Raw genomic sequence first — 23,128 nt, forward strand, 5'->3', positions numbered from 1 at the left:
AGTGGTGTCCATCTCTATATACCACTCAATGTAATTACTAGTATCTATCTGCGACGTAAGGGCCATCACTGCCATCAAGAAGTGTTGTCATGGGGACACTAGATCAGTGCAGCTGAGGGCTTTATATTTATGTATTATAGTAATTAATTGGAGAGAAAAATAGATTTCTGCCCATTGTAGTTACTGTTATACACAGTATATGGTAGAATCCAGCAGCTATAATTGGAGCTTCCAGGCTCCCCACTTCATTATTACCTGGGTAGTCCTGGGGGCTCTTCTTTGGCTTTCTAGAACATCTGTGGGATGAATACAAGTACAGAATTCCTAATTGTAGCTAAAGTGAGATAAAGTCTGTGTATAGCACCGGCCTTAACGTGAACTGGGAGATGTGACAGAGCCGGCGCGTCGTCCTATCAGTAATTACACGGATACGCAGAACCCGGAGAGGTCTGTCCATCCACCTGCAGAGTCCTGATAACCCACAGACCTTGGAAACATCACACCTAGGACAGCCGAGATTATACACAATGCATCCAGTATGCACCTTATCATAGTTTCAGAGTTTATACGGTTGAAAAAAGACACTTGTCCATCAAGTTCAACCAAGGAAGGGAAGGGATTGGATGAGGAAGGGATTTAGGGGAAACATTTCTATATAACATAACCATCAATGTTATTTAGGTGTAAAAAGGCATTTTTGAAGCTCTCTGCTGTCCCTGCTGTGACCAGCGCCTGAGCTCAGCTATTCCACAGATTGACAGTTCTCATAGTACAAAAAGCCCTGTCGCCTCTGGTGATTAAATCTTGTTTTCTCCAGGCGGAGACAGTGCCCCCTCGTCTTTTTATTTGATTTTATCCGGAACAACTTTCCACCATATTTTTTGTATGGACCATTCATATATTTATATAAATTAATCATGTCTCCTCGTAGTCGTCTCTTTTGTTGTTGTTTTGATCTTTCCTCATAACTGAGACCCTCCATACCCCTTATCATTTTTGTGGCTCTTAGTTGATCCAGTAGTTGACCCCAGATCAAGTAGATCTGGGGGTTTCATCAAGTATATATTAGAGAGGTAAGGGATACATTGTGTGTACTTTTGTATAAAGGGGTCTAATATTGAGAAATTTGACCACATCAAACTACAGACTGTGTTAGGTATTGTCCCTGGAGAGATGTGTAATTATATCTGACTGTAGCTTCTTCAGTCCTCACACTGCTGTATACTTAGCTCTCTGCATTGAGCTGCTCTACAACACCTCCCCTTTGCTTTCAATTGCTGCTGTAGTATTCAACCAGAAGCCATGTAAAAGAGGTGCTGCAGAGAACAGCAGTGTGAGCGAACACCCCCTGGTCCCCAAGTCCAGCTACAATCCTGAAATATGAATGCTTTTCTCCCAGTCCTGGGATAAGGGTTATAAACATCTTCAGGGAGTATTGCATGGACAAAAATGCAGCTAGACCTCCTAAGAACAGATGAAATATTTTTTTTCCTTCTTTTGTCCGGGGGTTGTATTTTGTATTCTTCTTGTCTTGGGCCTTGAACCATGTTTGTTGGAAATGAGTCAAAAACCATAAAATGTTAATTGTGTACGGTGCGGCCACACCAATCTTCCTTCCTCCTCCTCACCTCTCTATAATGGGCGACACCAGGGGCCATTAAAGACAAAAACAGGATGTGGAGCAAAGTGTTAGGACATTACGAGGCAAGGATCCGAGAGAATTCCCACTAATAGTTTATTATAACACAACTTTTCCCATCAACTTTGTGAATGTGCTCAGAGATTCTCTCATAAATCCTGAAACACTCATCATAAATTAGATGGTGCTGGTGGGACCCGCTGCTCTCACATGGCGCCATCACAGACTGTCCTCATGATAAATCATGTCCCCACCGTCCTGCACTGAAGGCCTCTCTTACTGCATCTTCCTATGTCATACCTCATCATCTTCTATCCAACAGCCCTGTCCATGACATTATTAAAGGGGGTTTCCAGGCTCAAGGCCATAGAACAGATCCTCATTATTAGATTTGAGGGGGCACGTGCACAGTACTCCCTCAGATCAACTGATCTTAGGTGATAAACAGATTATGGAACAGGAAGCAGAAAGCTCCACTCTATGTATAGTGGTCAAACCAGGTTAATGCAGATCATCTCATAATCATTTGAATTGGAGCTAAGCTGCAGTGACTCAATTCTGCCACTACACAGAGAACGGCGCTGTCTGCTTCTTGTTCCAAACTGCTTATAAAAAGCCCATTATTTAATGGCAGTTACCGTACATTATTTTAATAATTGCTAATAAGAGGTTAGGGGTGATGTACCACTACATTATAGGGATAACACCTCTGACTACTCAATAGTCCAAAATAAATGAGGTTTATTCCCCTGTGTTAGATGTCACTGTTATTTATACATTTCTCAAAAATCTTAGTAAAACCTCAACTAAGTGATGTCATCAGAAGTTTATATCTCCAGGGACGGCTGCACCTAACCCAGGAAATGTCCGGAGCGAGGAAAGCCGGGGCCAGGGAGGACTGAATCACTGACATTGCACCATGTCCTGGACTCCTAGAGGGAAGAACTGTGATCCGGTGATGTGGACTGTTGTGTAAGACTGCGGGACACATCCAGCTACAGCCGGACTCCTGCTACTAGTCATATGTCACCTGCACCGGCTCATACACAAGACATGGAATAATAAGCACATAATAGCCACTTACATCTACACCCAGAATATGGGCAGTAGGCGGTGCACTCAGGATGTTACAGTAAGGACCCCATACACATCAGATATGTAGCCTCTAATGTCCGACAACCATCTGCCCCCATTCCCTCCTATAATGAGATACCCTCATGTCTGACAACCATCTACCCCCACTCCCTCCTACATATAAGATGGTGTGTAATGTCCGACAACCATCTACCATGACTCCCACATACACATGAGATATGTAGCCTCTAATGTCCGACAACCATCTCCCTCCTACATATAAGATGGTGTGTAATGTCCAACAAAAATCTACCCTGACTCTCTTCTACATATGACATATCCTCTAATGTCTGACAACCATCTAGCCCGACTCCCTCCTACATATGACATAGTATCTAATGTCTGACAGCCATCTCCTAGACTCCCTCATACACATGAGATACACAGGTGCCAGACGCTCTGGTCATGGCTTATCTCCCCAGAACACTCCACTTCTCTCTTGTCCAGTCCTTATCCCCCCACGTATCTGTGATTAGGGTCCCATACACAATGGATGGTCAGATAAACCCACCATAATCCGCAGATTTCATTACAAATCTTGTAGTGTATTTGGGGGAATGATTCTACTTACAATACCGCAGCCCCATGATAGTTACCTGTAGATGAGTATTACCTGTCTATTATAACACAGGCCATTGGTAGGAGATGTAAGGACTCCAGTGTAATGAGCGGGGTGGGACGTCAGATAAGAGAGGACCTTATGCATTAGCATTGTCTTCTGTATTAAGACTTGTCTTTGGTGACCACGTTCCATCACAGACAGCGGCGGATGTCCTTATAATGTATCCCATGCAACTATATAGGGTCCTGGAGACCTGAGGGGCTGCATACATTGGAGGGATGTAACTTCACTTGGAGTCCCCAAAACACCAAACCTGCCCCTGATATTCTGAGGAACACCATGCCTGGTCCAACCATTGGCCATTGTCTATAATCTATGGTGGAGCGGTCATTAATGTAACATTGTAGACCATTGGCTGATCCATGATCATTCAGGATTCTACACCGACAATAAATCTATCCACCTCGGATGGTTCAATGTGACGCACATGGCTAGAACTGTAATACGGCGCTGCAGGAGGTCATGGGTCGCAACACGTATAACCCCTATCAGCAGTCACATGGCGGCTCTGTCACAATACTCCCTGATACATAGACTAATTTTGGATGACAATTCTGAGGCCCGGTGATGATAAGAATATTTATAGCTAAAGAATTCTCCCAATCTCCCGGCTCCACACGGAGAAACAAGTGCTGCTATCTCTTATAGGAGAGGCCGGGGGGAGATGTGAGCGCTGCCTACAAAGTCATGTACAGATAAGACCCCGTGTAGGTAACATGACATTCAGCAGGGAGTCAGTGCAGCCTAAATTCCTCTAATGTCTCATGTATACAGTCTACGGCCTGTGATATCACATGTGCTGCGGCTCCAATCCATTAGCTAGAAGCCAGGGATTAGGATATGGTCTTGCATCACGTTACTCGTGGCCGCTGTTTCCTATACATTTCATCAGCTCCAGCACACGGAGGTGTGTCACATTCTCCAGGTGTGTGACACGGGATCTTGTGACCCGCGGGTGTGTCGTCACCTTGTCTCGCTACGCTTACCATGTAAGGAAGACTCGCAGCATTGTTAGTAAACACAGGAGCTGCCATATCTGATAGTAAAGTGATAGGGACTGTCTTAGGGGCCATGAGATCTGATCGCCAAGGGCTGCAAAGTGATTCTCAGGTTTCTTGGTAGAAGGAAGTTCTGTGCAGGACATGTTTTATCTGCTGTTATATGTAATATAAGATGCCATTCCATTATATTCCTGATTCTGCAGAGCAGGACCAGCTCCAGGATTCAGTAGGCCCCTGGGCGACAGAGCCTCAGTGGGCCCCTTTGCAGTGAAACTAAAATTTAGAAACTAAAACGGTCTCCTGTTCCCTAAAATATTCCCTAGTTTATCATCCAAAACAGTCTCCTCATGGTTATTTTATATAAAGCCCCCCTCACCCCCATAAATTCCTTATACACAGCCTTACATGGGCCCCCCTAGCAGCCCTGGGCCCCGGCACTTGCCCAGGTTTGCCAAGTGTTGGCGCCGGCCCTGCTGCAGAGACCCCTGACACCCTGCAGAGGTAAAATCCCACCACAGGGGCTGACCACCCCTTTAAGAACGTGCTCATTTATCCTAACACAAGCTAACAGAAGGGCCCTTGAGCTGCTTGTTTCTACCCTGAAGAAAACCTTTGCTTGGACGCAAATGTCAACAATTTGGTTTACAGAAAGCATGCAGTCACAAGACCGTTCATTCACTGTCCCCAGGTCAGGGTGACCCAGGGTGGCCCGTCACACCGCAGCCACCAGTCCTGTTCTAAACTACATTAAGGGACGCTCTAGGATCCATTTATCATCAATTGGGCTCTGACAGTGGGAGTCTGACCCCAAGGTGCATCTGGACAAAAGCAGCTCTCTCTAAGCACAGCGCCATACATTGCTTAGAGGCTGCCTTTGTTATTACAACCCAGCCGCAATCACTTGAATGGGATTAAGGCCTGAGAAGAGGACGTTAAAGTCATTGGGGTGCTGGGCGTCAGACCCTCGCTGGTCTATAGATAAATCCTGGAATTCTCCTTTAATCATTTGTCTGTGCTGAATAATTACATTACAGAACATAGAAGTATGGAAAAAATCACAGCATTGATGCTAAGTATGTGCGTGTAGAGTAAAGGTGCTGCGGGAGGGTAGACATTGTCCGATGTATGCATAGATGGCGTGTACCATACATAATAGTTGATTTATCTTTGTATGTAGAGTCATGTATGATAACTGCACGGTTATTATGAGTTTGCACTTTTTCCCTATACCTAGTAAATATTGTGTATGACCTCCGGGTTATCTCTGGGGCTGATAAAGTTTCTCCCTTTTGGACTAAACATGAAGGAAGGAACGGCCATCAATGTTATTGTTATTAAATAGTCACCAGTTTTTGTGTAGTCAGTATTTCAGTATTGCTTTCAAGAAAACCTGTTCCCTCTTTATCCATCAAACATCTTGTGACAATCTTAGCCTCATTGTTCTTACAGTAAAGAAACCTTTCCTATGATGATGGTGAAAACTTCTTATCTAGGAAGAGGATACCCCCAGTCTATAGGTGTACAGGACATAGAGTATGCCCCAGTCTATAGGTGTAGAGGACATAGAGGAGGCCCCCAGTCTATAGGTGTAGAGAACATAGAGCAGGGGTCCCCAAACTTTTTACATAGGGGGCCATTCACTCCCTCTCAGACTGTTGGAGGGCCCGACTGAAGTTTAAAATTTAAAAAAAAATAAGAAATTCCTTGAAAACACAGCGCTAGCGGTACATGTGACTGCATCCGTAATACACTGGGCCCCCCTCAATTAATTATTTAATATACTGCACCCCTTTGTAAACTATTTTATTTATTGGCCCAATTAATGAATCAATTGGGTCAATTAATTAAATATGCTGCTCCCCCCCCCCATTAATTACTAGACTGCCCCTCATAATTAATTATTTCCTATGCTGCCCCCCACCATTAATTATTTACTGTGCTGCCCCTCATAATTAATTTTTTCCTATGCTGCTCCTTATGAGAGGCATCATAGAAAATAATTAATTATGAGGGGCATCATAGGAAATAATTAATGGTGGGGGGCAGCATAGGAAATAATTAATGGTGGGGGGCAGCATAGGAAATAATTAATGGTGGGGGGCAGCATAGGAAATAATTAATGGTGGGGGGCAGCATAGGAAATAATTAATTATTCACTTTGCTGCCCCTCAAAATTAATTATTCTCTATACTGCCCCTCCATTATTATTTTCTCTAATGGCCCCATAATTAATTTCTTCGTATATTGGGGTCGCCACAATCTTTCTACTGCTGTTTTAAAAAAAAAAAAATCTGTACATACCTCTGGCTCCCACGTCTTCTTTCTTCTTCCTGCGGCCAGGCAGGAAGGGGTGCGCGGCCGCGTGATGACGTAATAATGCGGCCGCGCATCCAGGTTCAAGGAGCGATGTGCCCCGGGGTTGTCTTCCGGCCACATCGCACCAGTAATAGTGCTCGAGCGGCCGTTTCCGGCCGCATTGGGCACTATACAGTGACGGGTAGGAGCTTCCTGTCCGGACGGACGAAGGCCCCTGCCCGACCGCCGAAGCCAGCGGCCTAATCATTGAAACTATTGTCAATGCCAGCGCCGAGTCCCGGATCTGGATTTATCATTTGGGGGCACCCAGGGGGCCGGATAGAAACGGGCCGTAGTTTGGGGACCCCTGACATAGAGGATACCCCCAGTCTATAGGTGTACAGAGCATAGAGGAGGACCCCAGTCTCTAGGTGTAGAGGACAAAGAGGATGCCCCCAGTCTATAGGTGTAGAGGACATAGAGGAAGCCCCCAGTCTATAGGTGTAGGTGTCATAGAGGATGCCCCCAGTCTATAGGTGTAGAGGACATAGAGGAGGCCCCCAGTCTATAGGTGTAGAGGACAAAGAGGATGCCCCCTACACAATGAGATAAATCTCTACTGAGCGTGTCAGACCCTTATGGTAGGTTTGATGTTGTCATCTCGCCAAGTCTTACAAGTACAGGTCACTTGTGGATGCGAGATCCATCTCTTGGTCACTAGATGTCTTACTAGTAAAATTTAACCAATAAACATTCATTATAAGTAGAATCATCATTTACCCCATCTATATGTTATATAGTCTCCAGTGATCGTAATATTAAGAAGTGATTGAATTATAAACATCTCAAGCTCAGACTAAACAGCTTCCTAATCTGTAGGGAAGGGAATGCTGCTAATGGAGCCCCGAGCTTCTTCATCTTCAGGCTCAGTACGAGTCTTCTCAGTTACTTCTCTTCCTGTTGTTGTAACAGAAATGTCCTATAAATGACACTTATCCACAGGATCCACAATGTATAATAATAATTATCTTTATTTATATAGCGCCATCATATGCTACAGCGCTTTACAATTCATAGGGGACATATACAAATATAATATTACATTACAGAGTACAAACAGACATATGGAACAATAGGAGTGAGGACCCTGATCACAAGAGCTTACAGTCTATGAGGATGAGGGGTGACACAAGACCTTACAGTCTATGAGGATGAGGGGGTGACACAACAGCTTACAGTCTATGAGGATGAGGGGGGACACAAGAGCTTACAGTCTATGAGGATGAGAGGGTGACACAAGAGCTTACAGTCTATGAGGATGAGCGGGACACAAGAGCTTACAGTCTATGAGGATGAGAGGGTGACACAAGAGCTTACAGTCTATGAGGATGAGGGGGTGACACAAGAGCTTACAGTCTATGAGGATGAGGGGGTGACACAAGAGCTTACAGTCTATGAGGATGAGGGGTGACACAAGACCTTACAGTCTATGAGGATGAGGGGGTGACACAACAGCTTACAGTCTATGAGGATGAGAGGGGACACAAGAGCTTACAGTCTATGAGGATGAGAGGGTGACACAAGAGATTACAGTCTATGAGGATGAGGGGGTGACACAAGAGCTTACAGTCTATGAGGATGAGGGGTGACACAAGAGCTTACAGTCTATGAGGATGAGGGGGTGACACAAGAGCTTACAGTCTATGAGGATGAGGGGGGTGACACAAGAGCTTACAGTCTATGAGGATGAAGGGGGTGACACAAGAGCTTACAGTCTATGAGGATGGAGGGGTGACACAAGACCTTACAGTCTATGAGGATGAGGGGGTGACACAAGAGCTTACAGTCTATGAGGGGGTGACACAAGATCTTACAATCTATGAGGATGAGGGGGGTGACACAAGAGCTTACAGTCTATGAGGATGAGGGGGTGACACAAGAGCTTACAGTCTATGAGGATGAGAGGGTAACACAAGAGCTTACAGTCTATAAGGATGAGGGGTGACACAAGAGCTTACAGTCTATGAGGATGAGGGGGTGACACAAGAGCTTACAGTCTATGAGGATGAGGGGGTGACACAAGAGCTTACAGTCTATGAGGATGAGGGGGTGACACAAGAGCTTACAGTCTATGAGGATGAGGGGGTGACACAAGAGCTTACATTCTATGAGGATGAGGGGGTGACACAAGAGCTTACAGTCTATGAGGATGAGAGGGTAACACAAGAGCTTACAGTCTATAAGGATGAGGGGTGACACAAGAGCTTACAGTCTATGAGGATGAGGGGGTGACACAAGAGCTTACAGTCTATGAGGATGAGGGGGTGACACAAGAGCTTACAGTCTATGAGGATGAGGGGGTGACACAAGAGCTTACAGTCTATGAGGATGAGGGGGTGACACAAGAGCTTACATTCTATGAGGATGGAGGGGTGACACAAGACCTTACAGTATATGAGGATGAGGGGGTGACACAAGAGCTTACAGTCTATGAGGATGAGGGGGTGTAACCATAACTTTGCTTCATTCATAGGACATAGCAGTCACAGAAGTGTAGAATAAGGGGCAGTTGGGGACTTGTGGGACATCTTATAAGGTCCTGGCCATCACACCTCCACCCAGTTATGGATTATAATATAGACTGAGTGTCCAAACTACAACCAAAACCCCAATTATTTATCGCAATCAGGTTCCCCTGATCAGGAAGAATTGTCAGGCCTGGAGCTACAATGATAATGTAGATCTGTCCACCCCTTCCTATTCCTCCAGTATTCTCAGGCTGTGCTGTTGCTTTCAGATATCACTGAGCGCGGCAAGTCCTTGGCTGTCTAGGAATCCATGAAGATACCTTGTGTCCTCTTTGGTAATGGCCTGGGTGCCCACCAAGAGGACTCTGAGTGCCACCACTGGTACCCACCAGGTTCCCACCACTGATATAGGATTGTAGCCCAGGACCCAAGGCTTCTAGGGTGTCAATGGCCACCCACCAAGTCTGCTACTGCCTTAAAGAGATAATAGAGAGGGATTTCAGCCCTGAAATCACGATTCTCTATACACATGTATACAAGAGCCCTTCCGGGATCTTTAAAGGTCCTACAAAAGACCTTTAACTGCAGAACTGAAAGTGGACAGAAGGGAACGTCCTCCTTTCTCAAGAAGATCAGTTCCAGTGCTGTATGTAAGGAGTAAGGCTACATTCACACGGACGTATGAAAACAGCCGTATCCGTACCGTACCGTACCGTTTTTTTACGGATTACATACGGCCACATTCACTTCAATGGACAATACGTCTGACCATTTATATTGCCGTTGTTAACTCCGTTCCGTACCGTACCGTATACTGGCCGTATAAAAATATAGAGCATGTCCTATTTTCTCCCGTATTTCAGTTCCGTGTGCCCTAGAAGTCTATGGGGACGTATAAAATACGGGTTACATACGTGCTGCATACGGATGAAAAACGGCACGTATATACGGCCCGTAAATACGGGACTGGAGAAATCATACGGTCGTGTGAATGTAGCCTTAATGTTGAACTTTTGGGCTCCCACAAGTTTCACAAAGCCCAGGAAACATGTGAATCTAATCCGCCCCTGCCTCCACCAGTCAGACATGTATCTCTAATGGGGAAGTATTGTTAGTGGAACAATGATCAGCTTATAAACAGGGTCTTTAGATTGTAAGCTCTTATGCTCAGGGACTATACAAGTTGCTGGGGTGAGTGGTGATGGGAGTTGTAGTTTGGGGCATGGAGGTTAGTTTGTTTGCTCCTGTGGTCAGGGATGATGGTAATAAGTACAGGATTCCTGTCTGTGTTGTAGGGCAGCGCGGTCATCAAGTATTCATGAGATGAGGATGAGGTGCAGATGACGTGATGAGTCACATCCCTTGATGTCTCTGATCCCTCCCCTGCACGCAAGGGCTGGTACCTGCTGCCAGTCACATACACATTCCCATCCTCCATCACCGACACTTAACCCCTGACATGCTGCGGAGTGGCGACATACGCACACCTTGGGGGGGTTAACTCATAAAGGGTGACCACTGCCAGTGAAACATAATTGTGCCTAAATCCGTGTGTTGTAGGACTTCTCATCACGGTTATAATACATGATTTATAATCGCTGCCTGGCGCGGGGTCTGGGTCACTCACTTCCAGCTCTGAATTTCCATGGCTGCTTAGTGACAGAGAAAACATACAACATCTATCTATCCAGGGTGCACAGCTCGACCTGTATCTACCACCTATTAGAAGTGAGAGGAACACTCACTTACTGGTTGGTTACTACTATATTATTCATAATATAATATCGTAGCCAAGACATAGTTATATGTGACATAACATGGATCTCCCTATACATTGGACACTTGTCGCACTGTTATAACCCATAGGGAGGATTTTCTTATTCTATATATCAACCTGTTGTACAGAGGAACGGTCTCCCAGGACTTCCTCATCCTCAATCTGGGGAAGAGCTTATATCATAATGGGGAGATCACTGTACTTTCTGTACTTTTCGGAAAAGTCTTTGGACTTTCTGTGAATCCATAAAGCATTTGCCAAATAGAAACAAAGTGACACAACCCTCAGCTGAGCGCCTCTGCCCGGCGGCCTTGGACCTACTTTATACTAGATAATGGGAATAGCTTAGTTGAGGTCAGGGTGAATGAAAATATTCTAGGTTGTACTGAACTTTCTGGTGCCATGAAGTCATCTGATATATCTGGTCCAAGATTCTCGATATCCAGTAACCTGCAGCTGGAAAATATTGGAGAATCAATGATCGGATCATCTACCCAAGTGATTTACTGTATATTTCTAGATGTATTGATCTTCTACTTTGGGCCTTTGCTCATTTTGCTGCCTAATAGAAGTTGTCACCTCTAGGCGGGGCGTCCACCAAAAACATGTTCTTACCCAGAGAAGAGACTATTGAGAAGTGACAATAAGAGGGAACACCATGATGAACAGTCTTCATCTTGAATTTCTCTCTATGGGGCACATTTATTTACCTGGTCCTGTCGCGATCCCCGAGGTGCATTGTCCGATCAGGATGAAGTCCGGAGCGATTCACTAAGATCGTGCACCCGAGATCCTGCCTGTGTCGCTTCCCCGCCGAGGTCAGCCGGAGTTCACCTTCATCTTCCCGGTGTATGTGAGTGCATTGTCTTGTGACACAATTTGAATTTTAAATCCCGCGCTTAGTCCGAATCAGTCCGACGCCCACACCCCGCGATTTGTGTCGCATTAAAGTCGCCCTGACTTTCCTGTTAAACCCTGTTAAATGCGGCACAAATCGGAAATAGTTGGGAAACCCAACGGAAATGCGGTGTGCGGACCCTTAGTAAATGTGCCCCTATATGTTATCTGTTCTTCTACATCTGTCTTCTGCGTCTGTATATGGAGAATGTGTCCCCTCCAGCTAGAGCGGTCTGGACCTCAGGAAGCGTCGGCATCCTATTCCAGACGCACTAGATGTCATGGGACAATGTCACGTCAGGCAGATGAGTCCAGTCCCACACTCTTATTTTTAGAAGCCTCGTACACTTGCGGCCTCCTCTTATATCACTTGTTGTCATACTATATCACTGTGACGACTCGTCCTGACAACAGAACCGGCCAGAGGTGGTCACGGGGAGAGGCCTAGAATTTGTAGTGTCTGCAGATACCACTAGTAATTTATAATCAGCCGCAGTGTTAGGGATACTATGTGCATCGTGCTGCCTATATATTGCAATGTATACAGAGTATATATCCTGTACAGTGCTGGGTATTTTGTCTGCAGTGCTGGGTATGCATCTTCTACAGAGCTGGTTATAAAGGGTGAGGTGCTGGGTATATATCTGTGTACAGTGCTGAGTATATATATATATATGTGCACAGTGCTGGGTATAGAGCGCTGTACAGGGTATATGGTATAAACAATACTTGGTATATTTTTTGTGCATTCCTGGGTAAAGTATGGACAGTGACAAAATATAGCTAAGTATACGATGTGTACAGTTCTATGTATAGTGCTTGGTATACGATATGTACAGTGCTATATACAGTGCTAGGTATACAATGTGTACAGTGCTATGTACAGTGCCGGGTATACAATGTGTACAGTGCTATGTACAGTGCTTGGTATACGATATGTACAGTGCTATATACAGTGCTAGGTATACAATGTGTACAGTGCTATGTACAGTGCCGGATATACAATGTGTACAGTGCCGAACATTGTGTACAGACTATGTACAGTGCTGGGTATACGTTGTGTACAGGGCTATGTACAGTGCTAGGTATACGATGTGTGCAGTGCTGTGTACAGTGTTAGGTATACGATGTGTACAGTGCTATGTACATGTGTGCAGTGCTATGTACAGTGTCGGGTATACAATGTGTACAGTGCTGTGTACAGTGTTAGGTATAGGATGTGTACAGTGCTATGTACAGTGCCTGGTATAGGATGTGTACAGTGCTATGTACAGTGCCGAGTATATGATGTGTACAGTGCTATGTACAGTGCCGGGTATATGATGTGTACAGTGCTATGTACAGTGCCGGGTATACAATGTGTACAGTGCTATGTACAGTGCCGGGTATACAATGTGTACAGTGCTGTGTACAGTGTTAGGTATACGATGTGTACAGTGCTATGTACAGTTTCCGGTATACGATGTGTACAGTGCTATGTACAGTGTTAGGTATACGATGTGTACAGTGCTATGTATACAATGTGTACAGTGCTATGTACAGTGCTGGCATTGTGTGTGCAGTGCCCGGTATACCATGCGTACAGTGCTATGTATACGATGTGTACAGTGCCCGGTATACGATGTGTACAGTGCTATGTATACAATGTGTACAGTGCTATGTACAGTGCCGGGTATACAATGTGTACAGTGCTGGCATTGTGTGTACAGTGCCCGGTATACAATGTGTACAGTGCTATGTACAGTGCTTGGTATACGATATGTACAGTGCTATATACAGTGCTAGGTATACAATGTGTACAGTGCTATGTACAGTGCCGGGTATACAATGTGTACAGTGCTATGTACAGTGCTTGGTATACGATATGTACAGTGCTATATACAGTGCTAGGTATACAATGTGTACAGTGCTATGTACAGTGCCGGATATACAATGTGTACAGTGCCGAACATTGTGTACAGACTATGTACAGTGCTGGGTATACGTTGTGTACAGGGCTATGTACAGTGCTAGGTATACGATGTGTGCAGTGCTGTGTACAGTGTTAGGTATACGATGTGTACAGTGCTATGTACATGTGTGCAGTGCTATGTACAGTGTCGGGTATACAATGTGTACAGTGCTGTGTACAGTGTTAGGTATAGGATGTGTACAGTGCTATGTACAGTGCCTGGTATAGGATGTGTACAGTGCTATGTACAGTGCCGAGTATATGATGTGTACAGTGCTATGTACAGTGCCGGGTATATGATGTGTACAGTGCTATGTACAGTGCCGGGTATACAATGTGTACAGTGCTATGTACAGTGCCGGGTATACAATGTGTACAGTGCTGTGTACAGTGTTAGGTATACGATGTGTACAGTGCTATGTACAGTTTCCGGTATACGATGTGTACAGTGCTATGTACAGTGTTAGGTATACGATGTGTACAGTGCTATGTATACAATGTGTACAGTGCTGGCATTGTGTGTGCAGTGCCCGGTATACCATGCGTACAGTGCTATGTATACGATGTGTACAGTGCCCGGTATACGATGTGTACAGTGCTATGTATACAATGTGTACAGTGCTATGTACAGTGCCGGGTATACAATGTGTACAGTGCTGGCATTGTGTGTACAGTGCTCGGTATACGATGTGTACAGTGTCGGGTATATGATGTGTACAGTGCTAGGTATACGATGTGTACAGTGCTATGTACAGTGCCGGGTATACGATGTGTACAGTGCCGGGTATACGATGTGTACAGCGCTGGCATTGTGTGTGCAGTGCCGGGTACACTTGGGGTGTGCTCCTGTTGGGCGCCGCCTGAGATGACGCGCGTCCCTGCAGCCAGTGAGCATTGCGGGCAGCGCACACACCTCCCTGTATAAAGCCGGAGCCCGGAGCGGCCGCAGGAAGGAGAACACTGACCTATAACTACAGCCATAGACTGATACATTGTATCCACACCCGGACACTGATACATTGTATCCACACCCGGACACTGATACATTGTATCCACACAGCGGACACTGATACATTGTATCCGGACACTGACAGCTCATCACAAATACAAGACACATCGCCGCGGATTATTACTGCCTGGACTGTTACAAGAGGGGGCGCCATGGAGTCGGGGGGCAAGGTAAGAATTGGTGCCAACTCGATAGATGCCCGGTCAGGGGAGGGGCAGTGTAGCTAAGATGAAGGGTAATAGTTGCTGCTTGTGTGGTATCGGGCGAGGGCATCCAGGGTCACATGCAGTGATGGATGGGTATTGGGGGAGGGGATGCAGGGTAACACTGACGACCTGTGTGCAGGGGTGGTCACTTATGGTCAGTCCTCTCCTGGAAATTTATTTTGGGAGGAAACCTAGGTGGCTGAGCAGAGTGATCTGGGACTGCCCCAATACTTGCTGTTGGTCTCCATTACTGACAGTTTCCAGTAACTTTCGTTGTTCTGAATATTTGAGATCTGTGATGATTCTCCTCCTTGTCCAGCCTAGTATGTGTGAGATGGAGGAGGGGGCACATCTCCTGCTGGGGGTCTGCATTGTGTAACATCTGTGCGATGCTGGGGGTTGTGAAGTTATGTAGGTGGGGGAGCATCTCCTCTGTGGAGCGCAGACTGTGTGACCTTTCTCCTACAGATTCAGCACTTGTATTGTATCTCCAGTCTCAGTTCTGTCCAGGACAGCTGTAACAGGTCAGAGGTCACTGGAAAGGGAAGAACTGACCTTTTCCAAGCCCCATTTCAGACCTCTCGCCTCAAGTTTTATTTTCTCTACTTCATGGATGTTGATTTTGTGCTCAGCTGGAAGGAAACTCTTAAAATCCCTCAGAAGGACATATCTGCCTGAGCCCTCTCCTCCATTACCGCCTCCCCCAGCCTGGGAGCCCTGCGCCTATGTTTACTTACAAGGACATTCCTGGCCTAGAGATCTGGAGGAAAAGGACAAGTCCTCCCTAAGGCTGCTCCTCTCTGTCCTCAATGTTTTATGGATGGACATCATAGTAGAGCTCACCCCAGAGGATATATGGACCAGAGCTGGAAGTTCTAGGTGGACTGGCTGCCACTGAAGTAATTGTATTCTAATTAGCATATTGGGATGTTCCAACAAGAGCAGCCAAAATCTGGATTGATTCCAGTACCCTCATACATCCAACACCTACAACAGTTCTTATACAAGTTCTGATTGTAGCAGGGAGTATGTGGTAGATGAAACGGATGAGAATCATTTTGTTGGAGGTGATACATTAGCTGCTCAATCTGAGCTTCTTGAATTAGTGACTACAAAAAGTTCTACATTTTGAAATTGTAGTTGGAGATTATTTTCTTCAGGCTTTTCCCCAGCTCCGTCTCATCTTTACAAAGTTTACAGCTCTGTCCATTCTTCTAGAAGTGACCTGTTACAGTTTTGTAGAATGGATTGTATCACAATTGTAGCTAGAACTTCTGGACCTGGAGACAATTGTAGCTAGAACTTCTGGACCTGGAGACAGGAGACAATTGTAGCTAGAACTTCTGGACCTGGAGACAGGAGACAATTGTAGCTAGAACTTCTGGACCTGGAGGGAATTGTAGCTAGAACTTCTGGACCTGGAGACAGAAATCACTAGACCCATCGGGGGGTATTTATTGACTTTCTAACAGTTTTTTGTCTGGTCTTTTTTGCCTTCCTGTGCCTGTTGCGCGTCATCTATGAAGTTTCGGTGCCACAATATTTGTCCTTTTCTGACACAATCCTGACACTTTTTCACTCTCGTTTTCCCACACTTTGTGGTGCACACTTAGAGTTGCAAAAAACTGGTTTAAGGAGCTCTATCTCACCTTCATGAATGATGAGAGAGTTCTAAATCTTTTCAGTCCTGCGCCAACTCATTAACCCCTTGCAACACATCACATCAACATCCCATTGTAAATTCTAGCACAATTCGTGCACAAAAAAACACGGACAATTGATAAATGCCCCCCCCCTATGTCTTGTTACATTGTAGGTAACGTATAGTAAGAGATATGTTGGATTACATATGAAGTCTGATTGATAATTCTACAGTGTTGTTCCAGAGAGAAGCAAAATAACTCCCAAGAGGCCTATTGCCAATTTTAGGAAAATAAATGATTTTTACTATCCAAATTCCATTGGCAAGTCCCCTCTTCCATGCCTAGTTCCAATAGCATGTATTAGGTTTACTTTCAAAGTGTCTTGTACTATATACATCATAAATGGGAAGCATGTCTATATATAGGGACAGGTGTCATAGGTCATCTAGATTTAGCCTTAAATCAAGGCGGTGAGATGCTGCCTATTCTGCCCGAACTATTGTTAAAATAAGGGGGGGTCCCCCTCTACAAGATGACAATACAGATTACACCTGTACAAGGGAACAAAACTGTGCATTAGGGGAACCCCCAAATATTACTCTGCTTGTCTCCGGATAGCACATATCACAGTGGTTCTCTGTGGGTACCACAACCTTCATCACTGCTGAACACAATACTACTGTCAGTCCTACAAACACGAGGAGACACATAATGATTGCTGTAGCTGTGCCTTTGCTCCTTGCTGTCCGGTACATAAAAGGAAGTGTGTACTGTGACATATGATGCAATCGTAGCCGCCGCTGACGCTCGAGGCACCACGTGTTCCCCAAGCCGGTGCTATCAGTTCCACGTTCTGGGTAATAGAAGCGTTTCTGAGCATTTACTTCCGGAGGCCTTGAATTGAGGCCAGGATGGAGGAGACGGAGAATGACGGGAGGCTGCGGCTAAGTAGGACAAAGGTGAATCATATAGATTTGCTAGATAGGTGTGTCCTAGGAGGGCGCTCTCTATTGGCTGACGAGGGACGAGCCTTCCAAATATGTGTCCGGGCTGCTGCGGAAATGATGCAGCTCCCTGCAATACTGGACTTTTCCTTGTGGCTTAATACAAAACACATGAAATTGCAGTGACCGAGGTTATGAATCGTATTACAGGCACACAGCTGCGTAATATGTGCGCACACACCCTCGCACCGCTGTGTGCCCCCCTTAACACAGATCTTTGTGCAGATCTGCCATGTACACACATCTAGAAGCTGTACATGATGTTATCATATTCTGTATCTACATAAATAACACTGTAATGGGCGATACATAAATCCGCTGGATTTTCTTAAATGTTTCTCATGTGACAAGACAGAACTTGAAAATCCAGCTTGACAATTTGTTACTAAGGTGAGCAGCAGTGAAAACATTCATACATGGAGGACCGCACCCAGGTGACAAGGCACCATTGTCCCATCCGCATTCTGTCTACATTATCTGATGCTCAGAGATTGGTCCAGGACTCTGTTATGTGATACACAATATGCATTCTGCATCGTCTCCATAGATCATTACTTTCGATGCTGATATTTTGAGGGTTTTGTAGAGTTCCGCGGAGTTGAATGACATTGGGCGAAAAAGTTCAATGTCATTCAGAAAACTCTTTTCGGAATGACTTTCTCTAACTTCCTGCTTTTGGGGGTAGTAGTGATCCTTACTAGGTATCAAGGGGGTGATGTGAGCAATATACTGATGTGGCATGCTAGTTCCTCTTATCTATTTCCCTCAAATGGTGACTAATTTTTCCACTTTGCATAACTAAATAGTGCAGGCGAGTATAAGAAATGCTTTCTTCTCCCTCCAAAACTGATTTGTAGTCTCTGTTGAATCTGTTTTGGACTGGACTTGCAGGGGTAAAGATTATAAATCTATGAAGGGAAGGAAGAAATGACTGAGCAGGAGTTGTGTAGGAAAGTTTAGGAACAGATCGGAAGCCACTATCTCACCCCAAGTGTTTCATATGAATCAGTTCAGGTCAGAAGTTTTCTCTAGTGTCTTAGATTATCCGGCTAAAGCTTCTGGGTAAGATTAATGGAGAAGATTCTCATCTACTTTCTGTGCATGTATGGGATGACATAGTAGCTAATTTCCAGCCACGAGCTTGTAGGAACCAGAGATGATGGTAAAAAATGCAGAATATGAAACAAATTTGCCAGAAATTTGGATAATGACATGTACACAGAAATCTTTGAGACTACCCAAAACTCCAATGGATATTGCAGTAACTTGAAGTCAATGATCATCAGTGATGTCCTCAGAGATCAGAAATAAACATGAGCCCCAGCTCTGAAAGGAATCAGGAAATATCACAGGTTTAGTACTTTACCTTAGTACAGTATTGTACTAATCCACCGCCTCAATGTGAATACCTTTCCTGGTGCTTTGTTGTTTTGTTTGTCTAGGTGGTTTTTGGTTGCGGCATAAATGTGACTATGAGGAAATATATCTCACATTGTATATATTATAAAAGGTGAAACTCTCGTGCTGAGATACTAAATTGGCTCTTAACTAAAAGATTTTTAAAGATCTTTATTATTCCCCCATCATGAAGAAAGTGATTAATTGTAGATGTGACAGGGAACAGACGCCACAGTGTGTAAATATTATGTTGGATTGTAGTCGTCGCTTTGTTCTCCAGTGGTTTCTCTGGAAGTTCTTGGTTTCCTTTGTATGTAGTAGCTGCTCCATCCAGTGGGGGGCGCTGTCATCATCAGTCTTGCTCTGTGCTTATGATGTCATCTCTTGGAGCAGTGTCTAGGAGGATTAACCCTTTATCCCAAGACAAAGCATCCTCTCATTTATCCTAGATACATTGTAGAAACTGTACAAAAACTTTAGTACATTGTTCACCATCTGATCTACTTCTCCGGCCCTCTGTTACATTTGGGGAATACTTAAGTCCATAAACTTGGAATAGTTCCCAACCATTTGCTTAGGGTGGTCCTAAAGTGTAGAGATTACTGATGACCTCTATATTCTTGGAGGACACCACCGGTATATGATGTCATCTTGTAGTTGTAGCCATATTCCCACAATTCCCCCTCCTGGCTATTTCGCAGGGTTTAGCACCTTGAGCTGGTACATGCTCCCTCCCAACATCTTTGCCCTTGGTCCTCCAGGAAGGTCTTAAAGAAGCTTAGGAAACACTAGGACCTTTCTCAGCTGAGGTGCGTTTGTTGTTTTTGGAAAGAATCGATTCATTGAGAAATCCGACAAACAGGCTTCACCTTCTGCAGCACATCAGACCCCAAACAAACCGGCGATTGTATAAAACCCAAACTAAAGCTGCCCAGTGGGGATCCAGACAAGCAGCTTTCTGATGCTTTAAGTGCCTCCTAGCAGTAGTAATGGAGACTGAGGACCTCTCTGAGACGATCAGTACTATAGGCACATGACGACCACAGCTCATTGTATGTAATATACATTGTGCTGTTGGCCAGCTTTTTGTCAAAATTATATGACTTTTTTATTATTCACCAGACCCATTATGTATTGTTATAGTGAAATCTTAATATTAATCAGCCATAATGTAATATAATAGATGTAAACCAGGGGGAAGAGATTTAGAGATAGAAGAATATGCTGCATATATAGGTACTGTATCATATTATTATAAAGAGGTCATATATATATTGCACTTAAATGGAAGTGTCCCCCTATGAGCAGACCTCTCCTTTAAAAGACCAATTTTCTGTGCAAAATTGGACAGTCTGATCAAAGAGGTTTTATAGTGTGTGTGTGTGTGTGTGTGTGTGTGTGTGTATGTGTAGTATATATATATATATTAATTTAAGGTGAATGCAACACTCCAGTTTACCATCTGCATACAGTGAAGGTGCTATCCTACAAATGTTGGGTGCACAGTCTGTAGACATTGTCACATCTGTCTGTTTGCTTTCTCCGCAGATGACGTTGCGGTTGATGGTGGCTGTGTGCGTCGCTGTCCTTGGATCTTTACAATTTGGCTACAACACTGGAGTTATTAACGCACCGCAGAAGGTAAGAGCAGAGACCTGGCGTCCCTGAACCATCGCGCCATCGACATACACACATGGATGGCTCCCTCCCCGTGAGCGCTAATAGTTTTCTCACCATCCATTAGGCACATGAGTAGTGACAGCTAGCTGGGCCATCACTATGGGGACAGGGCGGTGTACTGTTGTTGGTGGCAGTGCTATTTGGGGTGAATAAGGGCAGAGCTTTTTTAAAAGTGAGTCCGTCACGAGAGGCGGGAGTCGCACACAAACAAGTTGGACTCGGAGACACAGGGACAAGCTGCGCTTAAAATAGTTCATCTCATTAGTGAGATTAAGCAGACGTCTCACCCGGATCCAGTAATCTGCATTCCTCACGGAATATCGGGAAATGATTGATATTCCAGACAGTCATGGAAAAGACATGTGAACATTTATAAGACATATTCCTGGAGATTCCCTAATGACTAAGATTAGAGAGACCCCCTACACCTCTACATAGATTTCCCTGTGTTCGTATAATACATGAAGAAATAAGGCCGTGGCGCTATGATTATTACAGCTGTCAGACTGAGGCAGATTGGGCCGGATACAGGTAGTTTTATCTCGCGGTGAACAGAACATGTAAAACATGATCCGCCTTTGTGCCAGTCCTGTAAACACGCCAAACCTCGCCCTATAGTTTACATTAATTCCTGGCCGAGTACATTGTCCGCTCGGTGTGGATATTCGCCCTGTTATTAAACACCTGGGTCTCACGCACCCTCAGGGCCCCCGCACTGCTGTTAGGTAACTTTTACACGTTCCTGGAATTTGGGTTCAGGTCCTGGCCTGTTTATTATTAACTCGTTGGTGTGCAAGACTTCCCATGTTACCAAGCTTGTATAACCATCCACCGAAATGTGGGCACCACAGAACAGCAGTGCATCAGTCTCTACCATGCCAGCCGCCCGAACACTGCCAGCCTATGCACCCGACACTACAGAACTGATGTGTCTGGCCTGCACCGCCCATCTCCTTCTGTGCCAACAACCCGATGCGGGAACAGGGACGGCCTGCTGAGTCACTCTGATTCGGAGCTCCCTCATTAACCCCTTCTCCCTCATGCTGCACTATTTAGCAATTTCACCACTTGCAAGCTTAACCTATAGCAATACAAATATATTTTTTTGTATATTGCAATGTAATGCAGCATCTTTCATACCCAAATATCTGTCCGCTAGTAATGTCCAACAAAAAGGTCACTATGAGCATATGTGTCTTTGATTCACAGGGTGACATTTACCAGGTATTTTGGGCCCTGGGTGGCTGGTGACATTGTGGCATGTAAATGTAAGCCCGGCTGAGTGCGCCAATCGCCTGCCTGCTGCCCAACACACCCTCCCCAGTCAGCTTTGTGTACAGGGCTGGAATTTGTTCCTGACAGCATGCACTCATTCACCCCCGGTGTGGGGTGGATCAGGTGACAATTGCTTAGCTCTCTTACGTTTACATCAGCTGAGTAAACTCGGTAATAAGATCCGAGGAGGATAGGCTCGGAAAGGCAGGGCATGGAAAAAGTGCCACAGAGACATCTGCTGGACTTACACAATCTTCTTGTGAACTTGATTACACAACCAAGGAGAAGTCTATGAACAGTATGGTTGAAGCCGTCACCTTAGTGTAAATGTGAGGGCATGCCATGACCTGCCTACAGTATGAAGATGTAATGAGATGCCCTCTCTTCTGTCTGTAAAAATCCTCACAATTCTCATCTTTGTTGCAGGTGATAGAGAAGTTTTACAACGAGACATGGCTATCGCGATACGGGGAGCAGATCCCAGATACCAGCCTGACGTCCCTGTGGTCCTTGTCTGTGGCCATCTTCTCGGTCGGAGGCATGATTGGATCATTCTCCGTGGGTCTTTTTGTGAACAGATTTGGCAGGTTAGTACTGTATGCATATTTTTGTCCTCTCATGGACACATCAATGGTCATTTTATCCAGATTTATCCCTTTATTTTTCCATTACACATTTCTTAATAAAAGGTGTTCATTACAGAAATGTAACTCAAGAATATTCTTATTGTATTATATCTGAATATCCTTCACCCTGACTGATTTTTTTTTTTCTCCACTTTGTTTTCTGTAGGCGTAATTCCATGCTGATGGCCAACATCCTGGCATTTATTGCTGCCATTTTTATGGGCTTCTCCAAGATGGCGTACTCTTTCGAGATGCTTATTATTGGCCGGTTTATAATTGGCCTGTACTGTGGTCTGACTACTGGATTTGTGCCCATGTATGTCGGAGAAGTGGCTCCTACATCCCTTCGTGGAGCTCTGGGAACACTACACCAGCTGGGAGTTGTAGTTGGCATTCTTATAGCTCAAGTAAGTACCAGCACTATTGTGAGTTATAGTCCATTC

The 23,128-nt window shown here is 44.9% G+C and overlaps 2 protein-coding genes across 3 annotated transcripts in view; one reads left to right on the forward strand and one right to left on the reverse strand.

Moving 5' to 3' along the window:
• PHC2 (polyhomeotic homolog 2) overlaps positions 1–23,128 on the reverse strand; it is a 149,462-nt gene that overhangs the window by 72,866 nt on the left and 53,468 nt on the right. The gene's annotated exons all lie outside the window — the stretch shown is intronic.
• Positions 1–23,128, forward strand: part of SLC2A1 (solute carrier family 2 member 1) — a 58,598-nt gene that overhangs the window by 31,562 nt on the left and 3,908 nt on the right. Inside the window, exons 1-4 of one of the 2 annotated variants that reach the window (XM_072155431.1) lie at positions 14,780–15,023; positions 20,653–20,745; positions 22,486–22,646; positions 22,852–23,092. In XM_072155431.1, the coding sequence (XP_072011532.1) occupies positions 15,006–15,023; positions 20,653–20,745; positions 22,486–22,646; positions 22,852–23,092 (513 nt within the window). In that variant the 5' untranslated portion in view covers positions 14,780–15,005. Of the gene's footprint in view, positions 1–14,779; positions 15,024–20,652; positions 20,746–22,485; positions 22,647–22,851; positions 23,093–23,128 lie in introns of those variants that run through there. The other variant, XM_072155430.1, reaches the window with a different exon arrangement.

Source organism: Engystomops pustulosus, chromosome 6, assembly GCF_040894005.1.
Source record: "Engystomops pustulosus chromosome 6, aEngPut4.maternal, whole genome shotgun sequence".
Lineage (NCBI taxonomy): Eukaryota > Metazoa > Chordata > Amphibia > Anura > Leptodactylidae > Engystomops > Engystomops pustulosus.